The sequence below is a fragment of the Vombatus ursinus genome, unplaced genomic scaffold (assembly GCF_900497805.2).
Source record: "Vombatus ursinus unplaced genomic scaffold, bare-nosed wombat genome assembly UNPS02008961.1, whole genome shotgun sequence".
Taxonomy (NCBI): domain Eukaryota; kingdom Metazoa; phylum Chordata; class Mammalia; order Diprotodontia; family Vombatidae; genus Vombatus; species Vombatus ursinus.
In genome coordinates this window covers 3,059,569-3,083,927 of record NW_020948739.1, presented here as the reverse complement: position 1 = coordinate 3,083,927, position 24,359 = coordinate 3,059,569, and the positions used below count along the sequence as shown (strand labels likewise).

The 24,359-nt window shown below is 36.5% G+C and overlaps 1 protein-coding gene across 3 annotated transcripts in view; it reads right to left on the bottom strand.

Annotated features, from left to right (window-relative positions):
• MTDH (metadherin) overlaps window positions 1-24,359 on the bottom strand; it is a 64,945-nt gene that overhangs the window by 10,791 nt on the left and 29,795 nt on the right. Inside the window, exons 3-9 of one of the 3 annotated variants that reach the window (XM_027849937.1) lie at window positions 20,468-20,552; window positions 19,567-19,743; window positions 17,788-17,853; window positions 16,494-16,571; window positions 14,992-15,087; window positions 14,457-14,552; window positions 7,863-7,984 (exon numbers count right to left, since the gene is read on the bottom strand). In XM_027849937.1, the coding sequence (XP_027705738.1) occupies window positions 7,863-7,984; window positions 14,457-14,552; window positions 14,992-15,087; window positions 16,494-16,571; window positions 17,788-17,853; window positions 19,567-19,743; window positions 20,468-20,552 (720 nt within the window). Of the gene's footprint in view, window positions 1-7,862; window positions 7,985-14,456; window positions 14,553-14,991; window positions 15,088-16,328; window positions 16,572-17,787; window positions 17,854-19,566; window positions 19,744-20,467; window positions 20,553-24,359 lie in introns of all 3 variants that reach the window. The other 2 variants (XM_027849935.1, XM_027849936.1) reach the window with 2 other exon arrangements.

Sequence of the window (24,359 nt, the reverse complement as noted above, 5' to 3'; positions counted from 1 at the left end):
ACAAGGGGCAGCTAGGTGGTACAGTGGATAGAGCACCGGCCCTGAAGTCAGGAGGACCTGACTTCAAATCCGACCTCAGACACTTGACACTAGCTGTGTGACCCTGGGCAAGTCACTTAACCCTGACTGCCTCACTGCCCCCCCCCAAAAGAAAAGAAAACTGGAAAATAAGTTGCAGTTAAAGAAAACTCCTATTTTAAAAAAGAAAAAAGAAATGATGAAGAGGCTGACTTCGGAAAAACCTGTATGGTCTGATGCTGAGTGAAATGAGCAGAACCAGAAGAACACTGTACACAGTAACAGCCACGTTGTGTGATGACTAATATTGATAGACTTAACCTTTCTCAGCAATACAAGGATCTAAGACATTTCCAAAGGTTTCATGATGGAAAATGCTATCCATATCCAAAGAAAAAACTATAGAGTCTGAATGCAGACTGAAGTATACTATTTGCTATTTTTTTTTCTTCTGTTGTGTTTTGTTTCCTCTTTCTGGTGGTTCCTCCTATTGGTTCTAATTCTTACAACATCACTAATGTAAAGATATGTTTAACAGGAATGTGGAAAAAAAAATAACTATTGCTACTTGTTGCTGATATGACAGTTTACTTGGAAAAATCTTAGAGAAACAGAAAAGATACTGAGACAATTAGTAGCTTCAACAATAATGCAGGTTAAAAAAAATAAGTCCTCAAGGCAGGTAGGTGGCGCAATGGATAGCACTGGCTCTGGAGTCAGGAGGAGCTGAATTCAAATCCGATCTCAGACACTTGACATTTACTAGCTCTATGACCCTGAGCAGGTCACTTAACCCCTATTGCTGCGCCAAAAAAAGCCCTCAAAAATTAAAAGCATTTCTACATAATCACAAAACACAGAAGAAGCATTAATAGAAAGGGAAAGCCCATTCCAAATAACTACAAAAAGTGTAAAATATCTAAGGATTGACCTACCAAAACATACAAGACTTAAAGATTCAATTATTCCTTAAAGAAATAAAGTACAACTTTGAAAAATATTCAGTTCTCATGACTAGGCCATGCCAATATAATTAAAATGATAACACTATGCTAATCAAATTACTAGAAGGGTACTTGATACAACTTGATAAAATAACAGTCATTTGGAAAAACAAAGACATAGAATATCAAGGAAAATAATGATAACAAGTAGGACTGAAATGAGAATAGCACTTCCTGATCTCAGCAACAGTTATCAAAACCATCTGGGACAGACTAGAAGAAGGAGACTCTGAACCAACAGAATTCATAACCCAGTGTTTGATAAAATGGAAAACATAAATTGCCTAAGAAAATATTTGATGGCGCAGTGGATAGAACACCAGCCCTGGAGTCAGGAGGACCAAAATTCAAATCCAGCCTCACACACATAACACTCATTAGCTGTGTGACTCTGGGCAAGTCACTTAACCCCAATTGCACCCCCCCCACACACACACATATTGCTTGGAAAACTGGAAAGCAGTTTGGCAGAAATTAGGCTTAGACAAACAAATTACACTATATTCTACAATACATTCTAAATAAATATGACATATTAAAGATTATATTATAAAAAAATTAGAAGAGAAACAGAATGTTTCTCTCTCACAATTTTGGGTAGTCTGAGATATAGTCTTTAAGAGATAGAGGCAAATGCAAAAGATAAAATAGATAATATGAAACTGAAAATCTGTAAAAACAAAATTAATGCACCTAGGTGATAAGAAAGGAAGTGGGGGGGGGAGAGAACATGTGTATCAAATTTCTCTGAGAAGGGTATTTACCTAAGACCAACAACCATTTCCCAAAATAGAGGTGGTCAAAGAATATGAACAATTTGCAAAAGAATTGCAAAGTATCCACAACTATATAAAGAATGTTCCAAACCACTAATAATGAGAGAAATGCAGAACAAAACAACACTGAGGTTTCACCTTATTCCTTGCAAATTGGCAAAGGTGACAAAAAATGGCAATAGTCAATGATGTAGGGATGATGGAATGGTTAAGTACACTAATTCACTGTTGGTGAAACTAGTGAAATGGTCAAACTATTTTGGAAAATTTGTAATTGTGCAAATAAAGTAATTAAAATGTCCATACTCTTTGAACAGACTTCTTCATTGCGTGTATACCCCAAGGAAGCCACCAATAAGAAAATCCCCATATACATCAAAATATTTATAACAGCACTTTCTGTGACTGGTAAGAGACAAAGTAAATGCCCACGGATTGGGGAATCATTAAACAAATAGTGGTACATGAATGTAACAGAATATTATTGTGCTGTAAGAAATGATGTGTGTATTCCAAAAGACTCATGATGGAAAATGCTACCTACATCTAGAGAAAGAACCATGGAGTCTGAATATGGATTGAAGAATACTGTATTCTCTTTCTTTTGTTTTCTGTTTTTTTTTCTCATGGTTTTTCCCTTTTGTTCTGATTCTTCTTTCACAACATGACTAACGTGGAAATATGTTTAATATGATCATACATGTATAGCCTATATCAGATTGTGTGCTTTCTCAGAACTCAAAAATCTTATAAAAGTCAATGTTGAAAACTAAAATAATAAATAAATTTAAAAAAAAGATGTGTATGATGAATACATAAGCAGGAAAGATCTGTATGAATTGACACAGAGTGAAATAAGCAGAGCTAAGAAAACATATGCACAGCAACTAACAATGTAAATGGAAAGAATCACATTAAAAAAATTAAAAGTAAATATAACAAAATTATAAAGATCAAGTAGGATTTGACTGAAGAGATGAGAGGATATACCCAATCTAATTCTTTATGGAGGTGGGAGTTTTACAAGTGTTATACATTGCATTTGTTTTTGAACTTTTTCCAATGTATTGATCAGCTAATTCTCTCAAAAAAAAAAAAGCTAGCTTTTATATGGGAAGGCACTCTGAGTCTAAGTCGGTAGGATACTTGGGATAACTATAATGATTTCAGAAACAGAAGATATCAATGAAAACTTTTAAAAAAAACTAGTAAAAAATTTATGATTTAAATTTTATCATTTAGTTTTCTACTTGTAATTAAGTTGAGTTGTACAATGATCAAAAGGCAGCCAAGAAGAGGCAAAAACCATGAGCAATCTAAAAAGTACAAAATAAACTCCCCAAAGAAAAGTAACTAATTGTACAAATAACCCATGTTGTAAAATACAGGTAATAAATGGAGAGGCAGAATATAAACAAAGTCTTGTTATGGAGTGGGTTTGTTTAAAATTTAAAAATATGATTAGAAGAAAAGGAAAGAAGCTATAAGTTCTAAAATGTTTATAGCAGCTATCTTTGTGGTGGCAAAGAACTGAAAATTGCAGGGATGCCCATCAATTGGGGAATGGCTGAACAAGTTGCAGTATATGATTGTGATGGAATACTACTGTGCTTTAAGAAACGATAAACTCAATGATCTTACAAAAAGAAAGACTTGCACAAAATAATGAAGAGCAAAACTAGTAGAACCAAGAGAACAACATTGTATACAATAATAGCAATATTGTTTTAAGAACAACTTTGAGTAAGTCATTGACTATTATAAATATCCAAATTAACTACAAAGGACATACGAATAAAAACACTATCTGCATCCAGAGAAAAAACTGATAAATACATGTATAGAATAATTTTACATACACACACACCTATTTGTATCGAATAATAGCCATCTCCAGCGCAAGGGAGAAGTGGTAGGGAGGGGAAAAAAAAAGAAAATTGCATAACTTTATTACATATTTAAAAGGAATAGCAAGTTGTACATAAGAGATTTGCAGTTTCATGTACAATCATCTTTTTATTATATTATATTATGGAAATACTTGTTTTATTTCATAAATTAAAAATAAAATAAATTTAACTTTAAAAAACTCCAAGAAATGGAGATTATACTTTCTCAGCATTTGTTTTAGAAATGAGATCCTTATTCATCACTTGGTAGATGAACGTCAACTGACAAATCATGCCAATTCTATGCCCACATTTCCCCCATCTAACTCTCTACGTACTTACAGACATCCACCTTAGTTCAGGTTTTTGTCAGGTTTCACCTAGATTATTAGAGTGGCCTTTAAGAGACTCTCCCTCAACATGGCATAGTAAGCCACAGGTCAGCTCAGCTCTTTCACAACTACTCCAGAAAAAACATTAAAAAATCATGGCATCAATTAACTATTGAGAAATTAAAGGAGAAACAATGGTAAGTGCACTTTGCCAACCCAGGTCCACACAAAGAGATAACCAGAAGCCTATGAGAACTAGGGAAGGGGTCCGGACAAAACAGCCTAGCCTAGGAGCACAGTTCACGGAAGCGTTTCAGCTCAGGAACCAGGTGCAAGTGAGGGCCAGGGAGATTGGAGCACAGACCAGAATCTAAGGTAGGGCACCTGAAGCTGGTAGTTATGCCCTTCTGACCCTGAATACAGATTTAAAAAGTAAAGCTGGAAAAATGAGGAAATGCAAGAAAACGCTCAAGATAGAAACTCAAAAGAAAATAACTTCACATCATCTGCAAATGAATGCCCCAGGAAAATTACAGAATTGTTCCAAGATTTACTGGATTTCATAGAATTAAAAATGCCAGAATTTTAAAATGCTAGAAATGAAATAAAATGGGAAAGGAATTTGAGAGGTCTGGAGGAAAGGACTGGAAGGAGAAGAAACAGTGTAGCACAGGAGTTGCAAAACTTTATTCAAATAACAGGCTCATTGTTGGAGGGGTTACAATTAAAAAAGGCACACTGATGCACAGATAGTACATTCTGAAAAACAATAGAACTAAGCCCCCCAAATCACTGAACTACTAAGCCTATATTCTAAAGATATCAAAGAAAGATAAAAAAAAACCCCATGTATAAAAATATTAACAGTGGTTCTTTTTGCAATGGCATATAATGGGAACTATGGGAGAGGTGGAACAATAATTGAGTAACAGTTGAATAAATTATTATATATTAATATAATACATTATCATTGTGCCATAAGAAAAAAGTGAGTTTCAGAGATACCGGGGAAGACTTATAGGAACCGACACATAGTGAAGTGAACACAGTCACAAGAAAAATGTATAAAATAAAAACACTGTAAAGGAAACAACTCTGAAAGAATTAAGAAATAATCAATACCGTGACAAAGTCCAATTCCAAAGTGTTAGTGATGATGCATGCTACTGCTATCTTCTGACAGTAGTGTGATGGACTCAAGGTACAGAATAAGATATTTTTAAATGTAGCAAATGTTTGAATTTGTTTTGACTGTTAACCACAAGAATTCCTTTTCTTTTTTCATTTGAGGAATATGGCAGAGAAGAGGGGAGCTCGTAACTTTACTACCAAAAAATAAAGACCAATCAAATGGGGGGAGGGCATAGAGGTTGGGGGCGGCACAGAGGTGCACATGCTACTCCTCTCCCCACCTCCATGTGCAGTCAACTAAGCATTTAAAAACAAAACAACAACAAAAACAATGGCTTTACAATAGGTTTCCCTGACTCAAGTTCCTCAGTTCTCCAATTTGTCCACCAGTTACCTAAGTAATTTCTCTTAAGTACAGATCTGGCCACAAACTCCAGTAGCTCCCTATTTATCTATGATAAAATAGAAATTCTAAAGTCCCTCATCACCTGGTCCCAATCTATCTTTCCCCTGTCTTACTCCCTTTCCTCCACTCCACAGTCCGGTCAAACAAGCCTTCTCCATTCCTCACAAAGCACTCTATCTTGGGTCTCCATGCCTTTGTGCTGGACATCCCTTAAGTTTGGAATACCTTCCCTCCTTAGCTCTGCCTCATGAAATTCCTAACTTCCTTCAAGATGCAACTCAAACACCACCTTCTATATTTTCAGGTTAGCCAGCCTAGCTGAAGCGGCAAAGCACCCTAAGCGAAAGACAGGAGGCAGCATATGTGCCAGGTTGAGCTAACCAACTACTACCACTTTGACCCTGATGAAGATAACTTGAACAAAAACAGAGGGAATATTAATGCTTCCAGCCCAACTTCCTCAGCCGTTACCCTGGGAAGCAATCCCTGTGGAGATGTGGGTGGGCAACTACTCCTACAGGTACTACAGCTACTGAAGAACCAAAAAAAAAAAATTTTTGCCACGAAAATCCTTCACCTTGTTAAATGATTCCACAGAAAATGTCATCACTGTCAGTGGAAATCACCATTTGATTTGTTGCTGTATACTAAGGCCCATGGGCTTTTCCATCTGACTTGCAGCTGAAACCTTGCATGTGTTATCCCACTCATTAGAAGATAAGCTCCTTGAGAGCAAGGACTGTCTTATTTTTCTATTTGTATCCCCAGTGCTTTGACATATTTTATTCACTCATTGATACATGAAACCTTACCTGATCCTCCCAACTGCTAGTGCTCCTATCTCACTATCTTAGATTTAACTCCCTTGGGTTCATTCTCTATATGTGTCCTATGCAAAATCTAAATTGAAAGAGAGATTAGGTAAAGGTGGCGAGGGCCTCCGGATGCTGTTTGATGGAGATACTGCATTGACTGCATCAAGCCTCAGGATACTAGAGAACCTCCAAAATGAGATCACAGTCACACAAAAGAAATCATTCTAACAATCCATATAAGAAAAGCCAAATGGATGAATACTGTCTATGTTCAGACTATAAGGTATAAGTAGATATACAGTTTGATGAGTGAGTCTATCGCAGACAGGCAAACAGACGGACTCTGTATGGGCCCAATATTTAAGAAGAAGCAAAGTACAAATTGGAATGCATTATGGAAATTGTATAACATTTCCTTCCCACAATCCTGAAACAAAACTCATCTTTTTGAACACAAATGCATGTTATCTGATGAAGCAATATGGCTACAATTCAGGAGACACCACAACAATAATAGTCAGTCATTAAACATTTTATAAGTGCCTACATACATTCTAGGCACAGGGCTATACATACTGGAGAAGGAAAGAAAGGCAAAAAACAGCCCCTACTCTCAAGAAGCTCACAGTGTAATGGAGGAGAAAACATGCAAACTATGTACAGAGAGGCTGTATTCCAGACAAAAGACACTAGTATTGAGGCGGACTGGGAAAAGCTTCTTGTAGAGGAGGAATTGAAGCTGCAACCTAAAGGAAACCAAGGAAGCCAGGAAGTGAGGGTGAAGAGGAAGAGAATTTCAGACATGGAGGAACAGCCAGTGAAAATGCCTGGAGTCAGGAAATGGAATAGCTCCCTAATATCTATAAGAATAAAAAATATGTATAAGGCAATGGAGAGATGTATGATTGGTAGAGTATAGCATAGCACATTGTCAATGAAGATGTGCTGAGGAAGTGGCATAAAAGCTATCATCCAGGAAATGTCTGACCAGAAATGGATGTGGAGCCTGCATGTAGCAACAGCAAAGGATAACTTACAGACCACCTGGGTCTAACGCTTAGACCCATGGAATGTTAAAAGACCTAAAGAAAAGCCTACAGTGTGATGGAGAGATATTCTGGTAGATTATGAACAAGAACTAGACAGAATGACCAAGTGTGGATAGTCCACAATCTCTACCACCGGATGGAGCACACACTCCTCAATGAATTATAGAATATTAGAGCAATCTTCTGGTCCATTTCCTGTATTTATTAAAAAGCTGTAATGTAACTCAGGTACCTCAGTTAGCATATGGAAGTAAAGTCTTGTGTCCCTCCCTATGCTTCAAAAGTTATGGATAGAAAGCACTGAAAATGTGGATTAATGCTATAATCGCCTCCTACTGGATTATGAAATGATAAAAAATACAACAGCAAACCCCTTTTCTTGGTAAATGTGAAGTTTAATTAAAGGAACAAAAACAAATAAATTAATAAATTGTTTACTTACTTTCTCATCATGGACCAACTCCTGGGATTTCAGAAATGAAGACTTCTCTTCATCTACCCAATTCCCCCACTCTTCAGCTGGAGCATTCCAATCAGAGCTGGGATCAGCAGAAGAAAGTCCATCTATAAAATGAAAGCACCATATAAATGCCTACTCTTCCTATTTTAAAAATAATAGCAAAACACTCCAGCTTTCACAAGGCTTCTGTCCCATAGTTACAATGATTGTTTAGCAATAACTTCATAATGGGGTAAAAAGGTCCCACCCCCCTACATACATCCCTTACTTCCGTAAAAGGTCAGAAGGAATTAGTTGAACCTGTCATTTCACTGGGACATGTGACTCTCAATGAGAAAACTCCTGTTACTAAAGCAGATGAGCAAGAGTTTGTAACTTATTTCTTGGGACACTGAGAGCCTAATTAGTGAGGGTTACAAAGCCTGCAGGTATCAGAGATGGGACTTAGAAATTCAGTTTTTCCTGATTCCAAGGCCAATTCTATACCACAGCACCTTTCAAAACAGCATGCTAGCAAAACCTTATTTTTGTACTCTCACATAATCCACTGAACTGGTTTTCTAGGTATATAACTTAAGCCAAGTTATTCTACTACTTAGTCATTCAGTATTCCCATTTTCCTTTTTATTTCCTGAATTTCCCCCTTCCTATTATTACAATATCTACCAAGGTAGGTTCTAGAACTTGGTGATTTCCGGCCTTAATTATTTCAACCAACTTTTTTCTGCCAAGTTCCTTTTTATGAGTCCATGGATTCCCTAATAGAACTGTCTTTTTAACTACCTAATCTTCCTTCTAAAGCTTCACTTTGAATAGTTTCCTATCAAGTAAACATAACTTCTTTCCAATCTGTTTTATCTTCTTCTAATACCTCACCCACTCCCATCTTTCTCCACTAAAGGTTCCCCTTCAACCTGTTTGTTCAATAGACTGACATAGGGCACATGAATAATTTTCTGGATAAAATGACTCCTGAAGGCTATCTACCAAGGAATATAATCTGTGCTGAGAGGACCAGTTAACAAATACTAATAGAATCAGAGATCCTTGCAGTATGGAAGAAGTCCTATTGCGAAATTCTACAACCGTTTGTGTGCCACCTCCAGAATTCCTTTGCCTCATGTCTAGAATGAACTTCACTATTCCTCTACCTTCCTTCACTTAAGTGAAGCTATTAAAACTCTACACTCATGGTGCCATTCCTAGTTAACCTGAAGAAATAAAATCCCCTTTTCACCCAATCCAAATAAGCAACTCTCTTTAAACAACATTACAAAAGACAAGCAATTATGAAGTGCTCACTATTTGCTAAATGTTGAAGACAGAAAGAAGGAAAAAATAATTCCCGTCCTCAAGGAATTTAACAAAAACCAGTTCAGTGGATTATCTGAGAGTACAAAAATAATATGGGAAACAGCAAGAATATGTCATATAGAATATGATATATATAGAATATAACAGTCATATAGAATAGATGAAGGAAATCTCATGGAAAGACTACAGCAGCTAGGGGTACTAGTAAAGAGTAGGTCAATAGCTAGATCAAAACATGTATGGGGCAGGGGGGAGTAAAATGTAAAAAACAAGAAACAACAACAAAAAAACAGTACTCAAAACTAGGAAAGTAAGAAGGGGCCAGAATATAAAGGGTTATTTTAAATGCCAAATAAGGACTTTTGTTGAGTAGACACACTTTAGGAAAACTGCTTCGGTGTCTGATGTAAAGACTGGCTCAGAGCTGGGAGAGACCTAAGGTAGCCATAATTCCTTGCTCACAAACTAGGGGTTCTGGAGATCCTACTCAGAATATTCCCTATTCTGTCTACCCATCTGATTTTATTAAAATTTCTTTAAAATTATAGATATTAATTTGAGAACATTTTGAATGATGACCATTTAGTTTCAAGATGGCAGACTGATCTCCCCCTACCCTCAAATCAAATTTCAGATGTATCTTGATTCCCATTAGTAATATATCATTTTTAGTCTAAGTCAACTTTTTTGAAAGTTATTATAGAACAAACAATCCTTACTTTATGAGTCACATAATGCAATTATTATACCTATTTTACAGACAAGAAACCAAAGCTTAGAAAGTTTAAGTGACTTTGTACAAGCCCATACAGCTAGTAAAGATAAGACTTGAACAATAAATAATCTTTTACCTAAATCCACTGCTCTAATATCACAATTGAAATATAAAATAATTTGTCACTTGGTCTGAAACTTAAAAGTTAAGGAAGAGTAAAGAGAGAAGAAATCAGGTGAGTACTATCTCTCCAACTAAATTAACAATATACATAATTGTGGGGTTAGAAATGTCAACAGGAAAACTTATTTCTAGTTTCCTTTATAGCACTAAAATACCAGGTTTCTATAATGTTAACAAGAACAAATGATAACCAGGAATAAGTCAATGGGGGAAAATAAGGGTTTTCGGAAAAGAGAAAGGCAAATGGCCTTACCTGGGAGATCTTAAAATCAGTTCTCCTATAAAAAAACTAAATGTTTTGCTATCCATATCTACACATGAAAAGACAGGAGGTGACAATAACTTTCTTTCTTAGCTTTATCTATCTCCATGTCTCTCCCCACTCCCCAATAAATCCAAAAGTAAGAACCTCAGAGGCTAAGAATTGAAAAAACTGGGGAAAACCCTGAAGTCTAGGAGTAATTATTTTTAGTGAATAGCCCTTATATGTGTAATTTAAAAATATAGTCCAGTCTTTAGAGATTAAGATCAGGAGGTAATGCTCATCCCAAGTACCAGTGAGGTTGCCAACAAGGTTGAACCTTTATCCACTCCACACCCCGCCCCCAATCCCTGCCCAGGCAAAATGACAAGTTTAGTCCAAAGAAAATGAGACTTAAGCCTGAGGTAAATAACCAGTTACTTAACTAGGAGTGTCTTTGTTCTGTGTTTTAAAGAGCCTGTAGCCTCAAGTCCAAGTTTTACAGAACAAATCCTTTTATTAAGGGGATTTGTTCTGTGAAGTTTAGATTCAGTCAATAAGTGGCACTTGAGCACCTAAAGGGCCAAACGTGGCCTCAAGGCAGCAGGTTTCCCACCCCTGGTTAGAGCCTGAGAATCTCTTATTGAAGATGTTCAGTCAGTTTTGTCTGACCTCATTTGGAGTTTTCTTGGCATAGATATTGGAGTGGTTTGGAATTTCTTTCTCCAGCTCATTTTACAGATGAGGAAAGTGAGGCAAATAGGGTTAAGTGACTTGCCCAGGGTCACACAGCTACTACGTGTCTGGGGCCAAATTTGAACTCAAGAAGATGAGTCTTCCTAACTCCCAAGCCCAGTGCTCTATTCACCTCACTACGTGGCTGTCCCTTATCAAAGACTAGTGACATAATAAGACGAGTCACTCCATAAAAGTCAAAAGGTTCCCTGCTAGTGTTGTTTGATGGTCCACAACTTTTCCTTTTTCCTTTGGCTTTTCAACTAAAAGAACATATTCAGGAGGAAAAGCTAGGTAAACATTTATAACTGAGGCCAAAAGCAGCAAATCAATGTTCAGTTGTAGACCATGGATTTAGTGGAACAGAATCTGGCAGGCATAGAACCAATGGAAAGCACAGTGACCTCCCTATCAGAATCAACTAAGCAGTCTTACAGCTTAAGTATGATTTGATCTTTTGATCTTATTGCTTGATCACCTACATCTTTGTGGGTGTATGACCATTAATATATCCCAGCCACATGAATTTCCTACATGTACCCTTCCATAAATGTTTCTTATATGTACCTATTTTTTCTTATTGGCATGTGCATTTGTAGGAAAACTTCCAAGTTTAAGGAAGAAATGCTTTACTGCTACTTTTCTTATTATACCACTTCATTAAATGACATGGCTTTGAACTAACTGCTTCTTCTGGCTGGCTAGTAAAGAAAAATACATCAATAAGGGTTCACTAGCTAGGATTTTTGTGTATGCAGGCCAGAGGACCTTGAACTTGGAGTAGCTGTCTCTAGGAAACCTGTGAATTGGGAGGGGCCTTCAAGTGATAGATACACAAAGAGATGTACAGAACACATTTCCAATAAACACTTATGAATTTCAAACTCCTCATAGTTTCCATTAAAAAAATGGAAGAAATCCTTATACATCTAAAAGTCTAATATCATAGATCTAGAAATGGAAGGTATCTCAGAGGTCATTTACTCCAATCCTCCCTCATCTTCTAGAAGTCAAATACGTTACTACACCTTTGAAAGACACTCTATTTCACAAAAAATAAAAGCCTCATTCAACAATTTTATTTTATCCACCTGAGATACAAAATAACCAAGTATAATGACTCCCCTACAATTAACTATCTTTATAGATCACAACATGGACATATTAAAATTATATGCCATAAAAATTAAAGTAACATTCTTAGAAGTTTCTGGTCCTCAGTTTCTTCCTACGCAAATTTTGAAAAGGACATTCAACATGACTAAATTACTACAGAAAAAAGTATCTAAAACATTGTCCTTAATGTGACTATAGAACATAATTGCATTTTACACTACATTTTATACTACAAAATTACACTGAAAGATGGATAAGACATACATGGAATTCAACACTCAATCATCTACTTGCCTTTTTAACTACTTCTCTATTGGGGACAATAATCTTGGTCTGTTGGATGGCCTGGTTAGTGGGAAACACAACCCTAGGGGATTACAGAATGATTCTCAAAAAAGCTCATAGTTTCTGCTGTATTATAGGGTAGGGAATGCTAACATGAAAAGCCTAGAGGATCCTGGGAAAGGGATTCTACTTAACTTGATCTTTTGTGTAACGTAAACTTCTTGGCTTTAGCCACTGGGCATGTGACCCTGGATCATAAAGGAAATGAGGAACTTTTCATTCTTTTTAAAAATGTCCACATGCAGGGGTTATGAGAGCTATTTACTGATAAAGTTTCATTCTTTCAACTTTAGGGATTAGGAGAGTAATTCATTCTTGGGGGCTGGGATGATTTAAAGGAAGTGTTTGAAAACCCAAAATTAAATGGAGAAAAGAAAAATTAACAATTTAATGGGCTCTTCTCAGTTGAAAAAGGAGCTAAAAATGGCATGGCCTTACAATAAACAACAATGAATATCTATCTGAAGGTTTTTAAATGATGGAAATATCAATGATCAAATTTAATAAAGGAGCCCCTTGTAAGGCTTTGTAGATCTGGGCAAACATGGATGAGAGGTACCCCTTTGGACTTTTATTTTGGTAGTCTATACAGCTGAGATGATGTGAGACAATTTCTAGAAACATGGAAAGGCTGTGAGTAAGGACCTGGCACACTGCATAGCCTGTCATCCAGCTCAGTTCAGTAAGGCTCATCAAAAGGAAGATGGCCATCAAGGGATCTAAGTTTTGGATAAAAGCAAATAATTTGTTTAGTATTAAGGTCTAGAAATGTTGAGATCTGCACTGAGTGTAGAGAGAATCCACAATGATGAAATTATGAACCTTGTGAAATAAAAGGACAGATAATTAAGACTGTGTCACCCAGTATGCTTACCTTTAGCCCTACAAATTAACCCTAGAAAAATTGCACACACCCAAAAAGAAGAAAAGGAAGCAGGAGTTGGAGGCAGTGATGGTTGTTACTGGCTAAGGGACACAAATAATCAAGATTTGGAGTATGGCAGACTCGGAACCTAAGGATCTGCCCTGGCTCCCTATACTGGGATGGGCAATATCTGAAGTCAGGGTTCTAGGTGCTGTGCTTCTGTTAATGTGGTCAGGTTTGCTTCTGCTACTGTGTGTCACATTGTGGGATCATTTGGTTAACTAATTTATGAACACTCCCAAATAAACCAGGACTCTCACATAGCTGCTACATACCAGGTAGGGACCACAGGATTCAAAGGGAGCTTAGGATTTATAAATGAGTTAGGAGATAATTGCAACATGAAGAAAAAAGTAGCAGTGTTCTTCACTTTCCTTTGGCCTTTTCTGACACTCTTGCCTTTTTATGTGGCCTTTCTATAAAGCTTTCTATAATATCATTGAGAATTATTGGGACAGTAAAGGCTTAGTGGAAAAGTCCTTTTCAGATCTGGCCCCACCATAGTATATGAGTTTGTTCAAGTTACTTAAGCATTTGCAAGATTTCAATCTTCAATCCTCACCTTCAAAACAGTACAGCTACAGGGCTGTTTGCAAGGAAAATGCTTTGTAAAACAAGGTGCTATATAACAATTTCTTTCATTGGGTGCAAAAACTTGCTGACTCTAGAGTCTAAAAATTCAAAGCCACTCCATATTTTATGTCCTTGATCATGCTACACTGAGATTTAACAGCAAAAACTTAAGGCAATCATTTTGCCCTTGATTTCCCAGGGTAGCTTTAGAATAGAAACAGCAATTTGTGTTTAAACATCATTTCAAGTATGGAGTTAGTTTAAGTATGGCATTATATTAATCAGTTTTCAAGTAGGGCATTTGACATTAAATTCTTTTGAACTAAAGTTGAAAAGGTATAAAATTAGAGGCAAAGACACAAAATAGTAAGGTTATTTAAAAGCAAGCTGCTGAGAAAAAGCTTTGTTGTAATTTTTAAAAGGACATACTTAACCCAGACCATTCATCATCGATATGGGGTTGATTACGGCTTACATCCCACTGAAAATCAGAAGCAGTAGACTGAGAAACCTCAGCGGTAGACCCTTAAGTGAGAAAACGAACGCAAAAAAATTAAAAAACAATTTTATAATGAAGTTTTTTCACAATAATTTCTTCCTTTCTTTTGGTTTTTAGGGGGGAGGGGCTTGAGACTTAATTGGTGTGGTTTCTTTCAAAGAAAGAAAAAGGTTTTTAATTCCTGGTGGCAGTGGGGGATGGGTAAAGAGAAAGGCAACCACTAACACTTTTGGGCTCACATAAGATGAAAACATCTGCCTTGGTTCCTAACTCTAGACAGGACCTCTCTCACAGAGAAGAAAAGGGCCACTATTCTGAAACATATTACTATTACCTTACAGAGTAACTTAATGTTGATGACAGTACTTCCTTCCAAAAATTCCAAGAAATTTAAAATGAAATGTATTTACAAAAAAAGATAAAATTTAATTTGTTTCAAACACAGTTTAAATTGATTTCACATACCAGAAACTGCAGTGGTGAGTGCCAGAGATGGAAAGGGAGCAGAATTCTGCTCAGTCGAATTATTTACCCTCCTATCCACGTTACCAGAGCAAGAAGCTGTCAAAACAAAGGTTACTTAGAACTTTTCAATCTGTAGTGGCAATGTTAATATGTGCACAGATTTGAAATGACAATTTTTTTTAAAAGATAATTTCAAGCCATAAACATGTACTCCAACATTCTGAGAAAAATCCTATTTTATTTTATACCTACTGATTTTAAGGAACATTTTAAAATGATAATCCACTATGTTCTGAGTATCCTCTGCTCCCTCATCTCAGCACAGCACCTGACACGAAGTAGGCACTTAATAAATATTAATTGTTTACTGATGATCCCCATGCCACTTTGCAGAGCAAGCAGCTGAGATTCTTCTATGAGGAATGAAGAAAATGAAGAAGCGGGATGTCAAAAACACCGATGTGGGATTTTAAGAACACTCATGTTCCCAAATGCTAAGTGAAAATTAAAATTTTACAGGAAATTCTAATACTAGAACACCATTTCAATTATCGTTAAAAAAAAACCCTAAAGGCTCTTTATTCTGCACCAACTCCGCAGTTCTCTGCCATATTGGCAAATGAATGAGATCTTTGCCTTTAGGTGCCTTCATCAGACAAGATAATTTTCCTGTCCTTGTCCCTTCCTTTTGGTCCTCAACCTCAAAGCCATACTGTATATCCTAACCCTAAAAAAGCTCAAAAAGCAGAAGACTAGCTATTCCAGACAAACCGAGGTAAGTCTAAGGAATTTCATAACCGGACAGTTCTTCACCAGGAGTATTAATCTAGGTTCTAGAGGAAGCACCCAGATTGAAATAATGAATCCTGTGAATACTGGATTTAATGAAATTTCATACTCCTTATTTTTGTTTTTGATTTTAAAAGCACATTTTATGCTTTCTAAAAAGTAAACAAATAAACTAAGTGAATTCCCCAAATTTTTTTTTATTTCATATGACCATGAAATGAAGGATTTTTTTTTTAGTGGAACTCAGACAAAAAGCTCCTCACTAGTTTATCTTTAAAAAATTAAGAATGGCAAAATGTGTTGTAAATGTTTTGCTGAGGCTACTAAATGCTGACACTTACATAAGACTATAATTTCTTTCTGTATTATATATACTGAATTTCTATTAGAAATTTCTTGAAAATCTTTGCACACAATTCCTTGGGTGAGATTTTATTGTTATACAATATTATTTTACTACCTGAGGATTTTTTAAAGGCTGGAAAATCCCAAATTTTCCAGTTACACAAAGTTAGTAAATTGAATTAACATGATTTAGTAGCTCTTACCAGTGCCAGGGAATAATGAACGTTCACCCCAGGTCCTTCCCACCAGGGACACACCCCAGTCTTTTCCATTTGCACTAGTATCTCCAGTATCCTGACCCCAAATAGATGGCTCAATCTTCCTCTTTCCAGCTGAAGCAGATGACACAGATGTCCATTTCTCCTCACCTGCACTGATCTGTGAAGGGATTTTTATTGACTTTTCATTCCAGCTGCCTCCATTTACAGTAGGGTTTTCATTCAATCCTGAAGAAACAGAGCAATGGGTGAAAGTTACGGAAAAACAAATTTAAGGCAACATTTTCTAACAATTAGATCTACCCAAAAGTGGAAAAAGCTGCCTGAAGAGGATGCTTGAGTACAAGTTGAACTAGATAGGACCTGAGGTCACTTTGGCTTTGAGATTCTATGGATTCTGGCATGGAATTTGAAATACTTTGTCAAACTAGTGCAATCTAATTCTTCAGTAGCATTATGACATTAAAGGAAGTATTATATACCACATACATTGACATATTTAGATATGATAAACCTGAATGAGAACATGAGGGTTCTTACAATCAATTAATGACTAAATCTATAAGCATTTGTTAATTGACAATTATTCTGGCAGCAAAGTTGCATAGTGGACAGAGTGCTGGACTTGGATTTCAAAAAACCCAAGTTCCTACTTTACATATAAACTAGTTGTATGACTCTGGGCAAGTCATTTAACCTCTTTCAGTCTTAGTTTGCTCATCTGTAAAATGGAGATAACAGCATCTACCTCACAGAGTTGTTGTGCAGACCAAATGAGATAAGAGATATAAAGTACAAACTTTAAAAATATTATTGTTTTTGTTGTTATTGTGCCAGGTGCTGGGGATATGCATACAAATCCTGCCCCTAAGAAACTTATATTCTACATCAATATTGCATTTCTCTCCTCTCCTGATATATTCATGCATATGAATGTCAGTTAGATGATAATGGTAGTTAGATATGAAGATGACACCTGAAAATGCTGTCTCAAAAGTTTTACAGACTGCAATAAATTCAATTTTTTTTGGAGATAGAGTAGTATAGCATATAGAGCATCAGAATCGGGGTCAGGAAGACCTAGGTTCAAAATCCTAAAGTTGATATTTAGCTCTATGACCACTGGCAAGTCCTTTTAATTTCTCTAGGCCTTCTATGGTTTCCTCCTTTGTAAAATGTGGATAATAGCTATAGCAGCTATCTCACAAGGCTGAAGCAAGAATGTATGAAAGGGTACTGCAAACCTTAAAGCACAAATGTCAGTTGTGGAAACCTGAAAGTAATACTTGTTTCTAAAGTTAAAGAGTACTGGTTTTATTTACTTTTTATTAACATTGTGGGGTGGACAGAGGGAAGGAGAGAAGCCTTTTAATCCCTATGTGCAAGTATTAACCCAAAATACTTTTGGGACTCATTAAAAATGCTTGATTGCCTAACTCCTTACCCTGAAGGGTGAGATCTCCTTTTCCAGACTTAAAGTTGCTACCTTGAACACTGAGAAGAGAATCACCTGGTTGAAACAGAAATAAATTTCATATAACATTAAGCAGGGAACTATATAGGTCAAATTCACTTAGAAACAACATGATTTCAATTCTACTGAACAGCTATAATGAGTTACTCTTCTTTTGTTTAGGTTTGATCAGAATGGAAAGTCAGGTGTACACCAAAGATATTTCATGTCTACTTTTAGGGAACTGAGCTTTCTTAATTACACCATTAATTAATAAAGAATCAATAAAAGGTTTGAGAAGTACTTAAATGCCTAAACTTAAGATTATGCTTTGAAAGGAAATTCTATAATGTGACTAAAGATTTGTGAAATGAAAACTAAAGAACTGGGTCACTGGAACTGTATTCAACTTTACCATTTTATAAGCAAAATTTTCTAAAATTAGAAATTTATGCTGATTCCTTTCTTTTTGACTCTCTCCCCTCTTTTTTCTATTACTGAGAACACGAGAGCTAATCTTTGCTAAATAATAAGATGATGACAGAAGTAAATCACTGAAAAGTACTAATGAGATTGGGAGTCTGGAGATCTAGTTCTGCTGCTAATTAGCTATGTGATCTTAGGTGGTAACAGCTTAGTTTTAGTTTTCTCATCTGTAAAATGGATTATATAATCTCTAAGGTCTAAGATCTCTAAGTCTAAAAATTCGATTATATTTTGAGCTATTTCAGATACCTTTTCAATCATCCCAGCAGAAGCAACATTGTGACTTGGGAAATGGCTATACTACTTTTGGGACCAGGAAACTTAGGGGGGTAAGGGGAGGGAAGAAGACAATTTGGAGTTCCTAGACATTTGTTCTTTGATACCTAAGAACATAAATCACAATGTATTCTTCTCTTCCCAAAACAGCATTTACAGGATCATACTGAAGAGGCTGACAAAAAGGCATGCATATGACAGTGAAAAAGGGATATGAACTAAAAATTACTAAGGAGTGAAACTGGGGAAATTCAACAAAAATGAGTCACTGCTGCATTATGCTGATAAATTCCACTAAGCATACAGGCAGCAAAGCGAAAGAGAAGGAAGCAAGTGAAGACAATGATGAGGCCAAGGAAAAGACAACTCAAAGACTAAAGCAAACTTAACATGATCACTCTGAGCCTGTCCTGGATGAAAATGATAGCAATATATGTAGAACTTCCAGATAACTAGATAATTTGAGCATACTCAGTGGCATAGAACTAGTCCAAATGATTTCTCAAGGTTCCTTTTAGTTCTATCACTTTAACATCTGCAAAATACTCAAATGACCTAACAGCTGATGTTGTAAACATTCTTTTAAAGTAGGATTCAAGGACCTCAGGATCTACACTTCTCCAGAAATGCTTGCTTCAGACTGTTCAAGGAAGACACTAAACACGCAAGCTGTTGACAAAACGCTTCAATGTACTAAATGTCTACATCATGATGACAAATGAGGATGACAGAAAGTATACTTTATTTTAGGGGCAAAGGAAATACAGATGAGGGAAGCAGGCTGTTTCTTTTTCTCCTCTTAGGCTATGAGTTTTAGTTAAGGCTATGCAGTTTTTGCTTTGCTGGGCCTTATTTTTAAAGGTATTGTATATAATGTTGCTAGTATTAGCTAAATCATGGTTCATTATACAAATGCCGTGATTGTCGGGTTCTGAACTCATGATGCTATGTCGTAGCTCAGAATAGGAGTTCATCTTTGATGTGTCCCTCTTATGCTCCACTAAGTACCTTTATTCTTCCTGGAACCAACGGGAAACGAAGCTGTAATAAGCTGCTCAGTGGTTACTGTATAGGCACTTTCTATCCCCGAGACAGCTGGATCCAAGGGACCAGTATCAGGCTGCACCTTGTCGCGCTTACGCTGCTGCCGTTTCTCTCTGTTACTGACTTTAGTTTCCCAGGCTCCTGACATAGCCCCAGGGAGAAAAAAAAAGGTATTTAGTAAGGACAAACCAAAAGGGTGGCGTTGAAAAAAAAAAACAGAAACAAAACAAATGGAACAGGGCATCATGACAAATTTAGGTTGTAGAATAAAAATCAGAACAATGCTGATTACATGAGATAAGAGTCTGATCTAACATTTTCTCTGGCAATGAACTACATGGGTGACACCAGCTATCCTCATGCTTTCCTCCAGATAATCTGTCAAACTTATCACCGATGTCTCATAGAAGCTGAGGGATGAGAGAAAATATCTTGTGTCTTTACCTTGTTGGGGACAGAGCCTAACAGTGTCATATAAAAACATACTGGAGTTATGTTTTTCAGATGACAATAAAGGGGGCTCCTAAATAAGGGCACTCTAAGTCCTCTAACAAGATGGGAGGTTTTTAGGGGAAAACACTGATCTTTAAGAATCAAAGACTAAGTAGGTACATCTAACTGTTTAAGGTATTCAGTTAAACCTCAGAATGCTCCCTCCAAGGAGCATGACAGGTTTTTTCACTAAGAGAAATCACTGGCAAGATTTCAATGTTTCACAAATTCCAATTATAAAAGTGTATATTAGTAAAGTCACAAATTTGTATAATAAGATACAAAGGTATGAAAAGAGGAGTTAGACGATACATCATTAAACAAATACAACTCAGAAAAATAGATGACTGTGTTCCCTTCCCTGCTCAGGTACCTTCATCAACTTCCTTTCCATCATGGCGTGAACTGTTCTGCACTGCTTTAACCTCTGACTTTGATTTCTTCTTATTTTTCTTTAACTGAAAGGAAAATAAAGTGTTAACTTATTCCTAGGACACTGAAATTGGGTAGAGATATGATCTCTAGGCAAATTAAGACTATTTCACTGGGTTTTTTAATAGCTTTAAAGAAAGTAGAAAATATGTAATATGATATATATCGAGAGAGAGAGAGAGAGAGAGAGAGAGAGAGAGAGAGAGAGAGAGAGACACTATTGTTAACAAACTTGACTACATCAAAATATTTTTGTTGTTAACATATCAACAGGAAGATGATATTTCCTTGTCTCTTTTTTGGTTCAGGTAAGGTGAATGTTTGTAATACATTGTATCAACAAATTATAAACTGCTGGAGTAGGGGAGTAGTTTGTTGGTTTCCATTTGTTTCTTCGCTTATATTTAAACTTTAAACTACTGTTAATAAAATATGACACCTTAGAAATTGGTTTGGATTTCTTAGCATTCCTGACTTAGACCAGATCCAAGTGCCTGACTGCTTGCTCCTGAGGTAGATGCAAAGACTTGAGTTGTTACTATTAATCTGCTAACATTTATTAGGGTGGTAACTGTGGTAATACCTCAAAAGTTCTTTGGGTTATGAATTCCCCCATCATAGATAAGATGGCAATACATCCACTAAGTAATTCACAGTATGCTGTGACAGTTCTGTCTGCAGTCTGTCCCTGCAAGACACTAATCTTCAGGAAAAAGACTTCTTATTTTCCAGCCCATGAAGTCCAAACTGTGCTGCAAAGAAATGCCTCTCTTTGCAATTAGGTCATGCAATGAAGAGCTGGGCCTGGAGTCAAGAAGACTCAAGTTCAAATCCACCCTCAAACACTTACAAGCTGTGTGCCTATGAACAAGTCAGTGAGCCTCTGTCTGCCCCAGTTTCCTCAACTAAAAAATGGGGATAATAAATACTAGAACCTACCTCCCAAGGTTGTTGTTTGAGGACCAAATAGATATGTGTAAGGCAATTAGTACAGTGGCTGACATATACTAGGTGTTTAATACATTCTTGTTCCCCCTTCCTTCTCTCCAAGTTGGGATCCTCTAAGTTTCTAACCCACCCCTCATTTCCATTCTGTTGGACCCAAACAGCTCTTGCCCTAATGTACAAATCAGCCTTTAATACTTTCCCAATTACTGCCCTATCAAGATTTGAGATCGCTACCCTAAACTTGCTTGTTAGCTTTCAACTATCTTGTAGTCCCTCCTTCCACCTTCTCATTTGATGCTACCCTATTATGAGGACTTGGCAGTAAAATTATAGGAACTCAGTCTTGTACTCTTCCACGGTAATTTGATTTCTTAGAAAAGCCATCAGTACCAAAAGTGACACACTAATTATCAAATAAAAAAAGACTGTAAAATAGCAGCAGATAAATACACTGCAAAAAAATACAAATTAAAAAACATTTACAATATTAAAATAAGGCAGCAAGGCATAGTGGAAAGAAAGCTGGTCTAAGGAGCCAGGAAGACCAGGATTTAAGTTTCAGTTCTGACACATATTACCTGTGTGACTCTGGCCAAGTGCCCTCAGGACCTAGGCAACTTTCTAAAACTATGAATTGCAAAGAAGGTGCCAGCCTCCACTGGTAGAGAAAGTTTCTCAATGAAATCACAGGTCCAGGATCTATCAAGGACTCACATGATCAAGATCTTAGTTGAGAAATGGAAATGTCATTTATAAAAATGATACCCTACCTATAATAGTATTACAAATTATCTATTTTCCAAGAAACTAAAAAAAAATTCTCACAACTGCATTTATCCCTGAAAAAAAACTATGAAGTCAGAAAACTAGCTTCCTAACCATGATGTGCGAATCTCTAAAAGATCTTCTTTACATCCCATGTCAAAACATCAACGATAAGAGGGTAGTTAAGGAAAGAAAAAAGTAAAATTCTGGGATGAAGAGAAGGTGATAAGTAAAGGAAGAGGATCAAGCAGAGACTGAGGAGGTAGCTTACTTTAAGAAATCAAAGTGCTATATAAACTTTAAATAACCAAGTATTTGTCTTCTCATAAGAATGGCAGCTAGGTGGTACACTGGATAGAGTACCCTGGAGTGAGGAGGATCTTCAAGTTTAGCCTCACACTTACTAGCAAACTACTCCAGTATCTTTGCCAAGAAAACTCCAAATAAAGTCACAAAGAGTCAGACATGACTGAGAAAAATGACTTCACAATTAACACAAGAATGGCAAACTACAATAACATTTGTATAATTCATCATAAGCAATAAACATTTACCGTAAGCATCTCTATGTTCCAAGTTACCTGTAGATGGGAACAATCCACCATCATACCTGCTATTAATAATTCCACAACCCAATAACAAACTGACATTCACCATAAACATGTTTTTTGTCAACCCATTTACATGGCTATACTAAACCCTAAAACCAGACTCTTAGACATGTCAAAGATGCAAGAGTGCCTACCTGGACTGTGCTGGGGATAAACCACAACTTGAACTCTGTACTAAGCTAAGTCCTTCTCTTAACTCAAAAACTTGCTAAATCTCACCTGCTCTAAAAAAATCTAACCCTCCCTTTTTGAAGTATTTTGTCAGTGGTTAGTCTAAATGCATTATTCTCCCACACAATTTCAGCACAGTTAAGTGGAGACATTTACAAATTCTTAGTGACTCCCTGGACCTGAAATGTTTAAGCAACTATCATTTTAAAGCACTTCTTTCAATGTTTAGCAAAGCTCACTGACTGAAGTTACAAAGAAGTGGCTTTTCAGACAACTGGATCAATGCAAAAAGCAATGATTTGCAATAAAAAGTAAAGGTGTCCCTGTTTATTAACTTCAACATCAGAAATCCTCTCTGATTCTTTAGCAGGCCAGCAATATACTTCCAATGTGATACGACTCATCCAAAAAACCAGGGTGGATCACCCCTGTATTTTCTGGAAGCAAGAGAGATGGGTCCAAGGTCTAGTCTCACATGATCAGCCACATGTTAACTGTTAGAAAGTCACTCTACCTCTCTTTCATCTCTTCTGTTAATCTGCAAAATGGAAATTATGCTGTGCTACCTGCTTTTTAGCACTGTTTATGGGGAAAATACCTTGTCAAGTGTCATACAAGTATGCACTATTATATTTTATCAAATGAGTAAATGCTAAACTTTGCAGTAAATACATACAAAGTGAGACTGACTACATAAGCCCAGAATTGTGAATATGAAATGAACAGTGAGCCCAGTAAGTAAAATGGTTGTCATACACGGTTGGCAATTCCTTTACAGAATTACGTAACTCATTGCAAAATCCTGTTTCCCAAACACGCCAGAGAAGCAAGTTTAGGATTTACTTAAAGTTACATATCATCTGTTCTTAATAACTATGCCTGAGATTCTACCTCTAAGGCCAGAAGCAAGTTGTCCTCATTTCCCTTAAAACAAAAAATATCCAGATTATCAGGAGTTGGTTGTAATGATATATTTAATATTCCTCTTTCTTCTCTCATTTATGAGCTAAGTATGGCTAACAAAAGTCTGCATCACAACAATAAGTGACATCACTGATTAGAGTGGCAGGAGGTACAAGCTGACAGTGTAAATAGAAGCTCTCTGCCTTAACAAAAGACCCTATTCATTCTAAATGACTGCAGTTCAAACCACAGAAGGTCTTGGCAGATCTTACCTTTGACACCAGCTGAAAGACTACCTCAGACTTGAAAAGCATGCTTTAAATCTGTCAACTAATGCCTCTCAATGTGGAAGAAAAAGACTCTATAGTGGATCTCTTTTCTGACTCTGATACTGCCTAATTCATACATAAAATACCAGCAGTCTCAAGACTATGC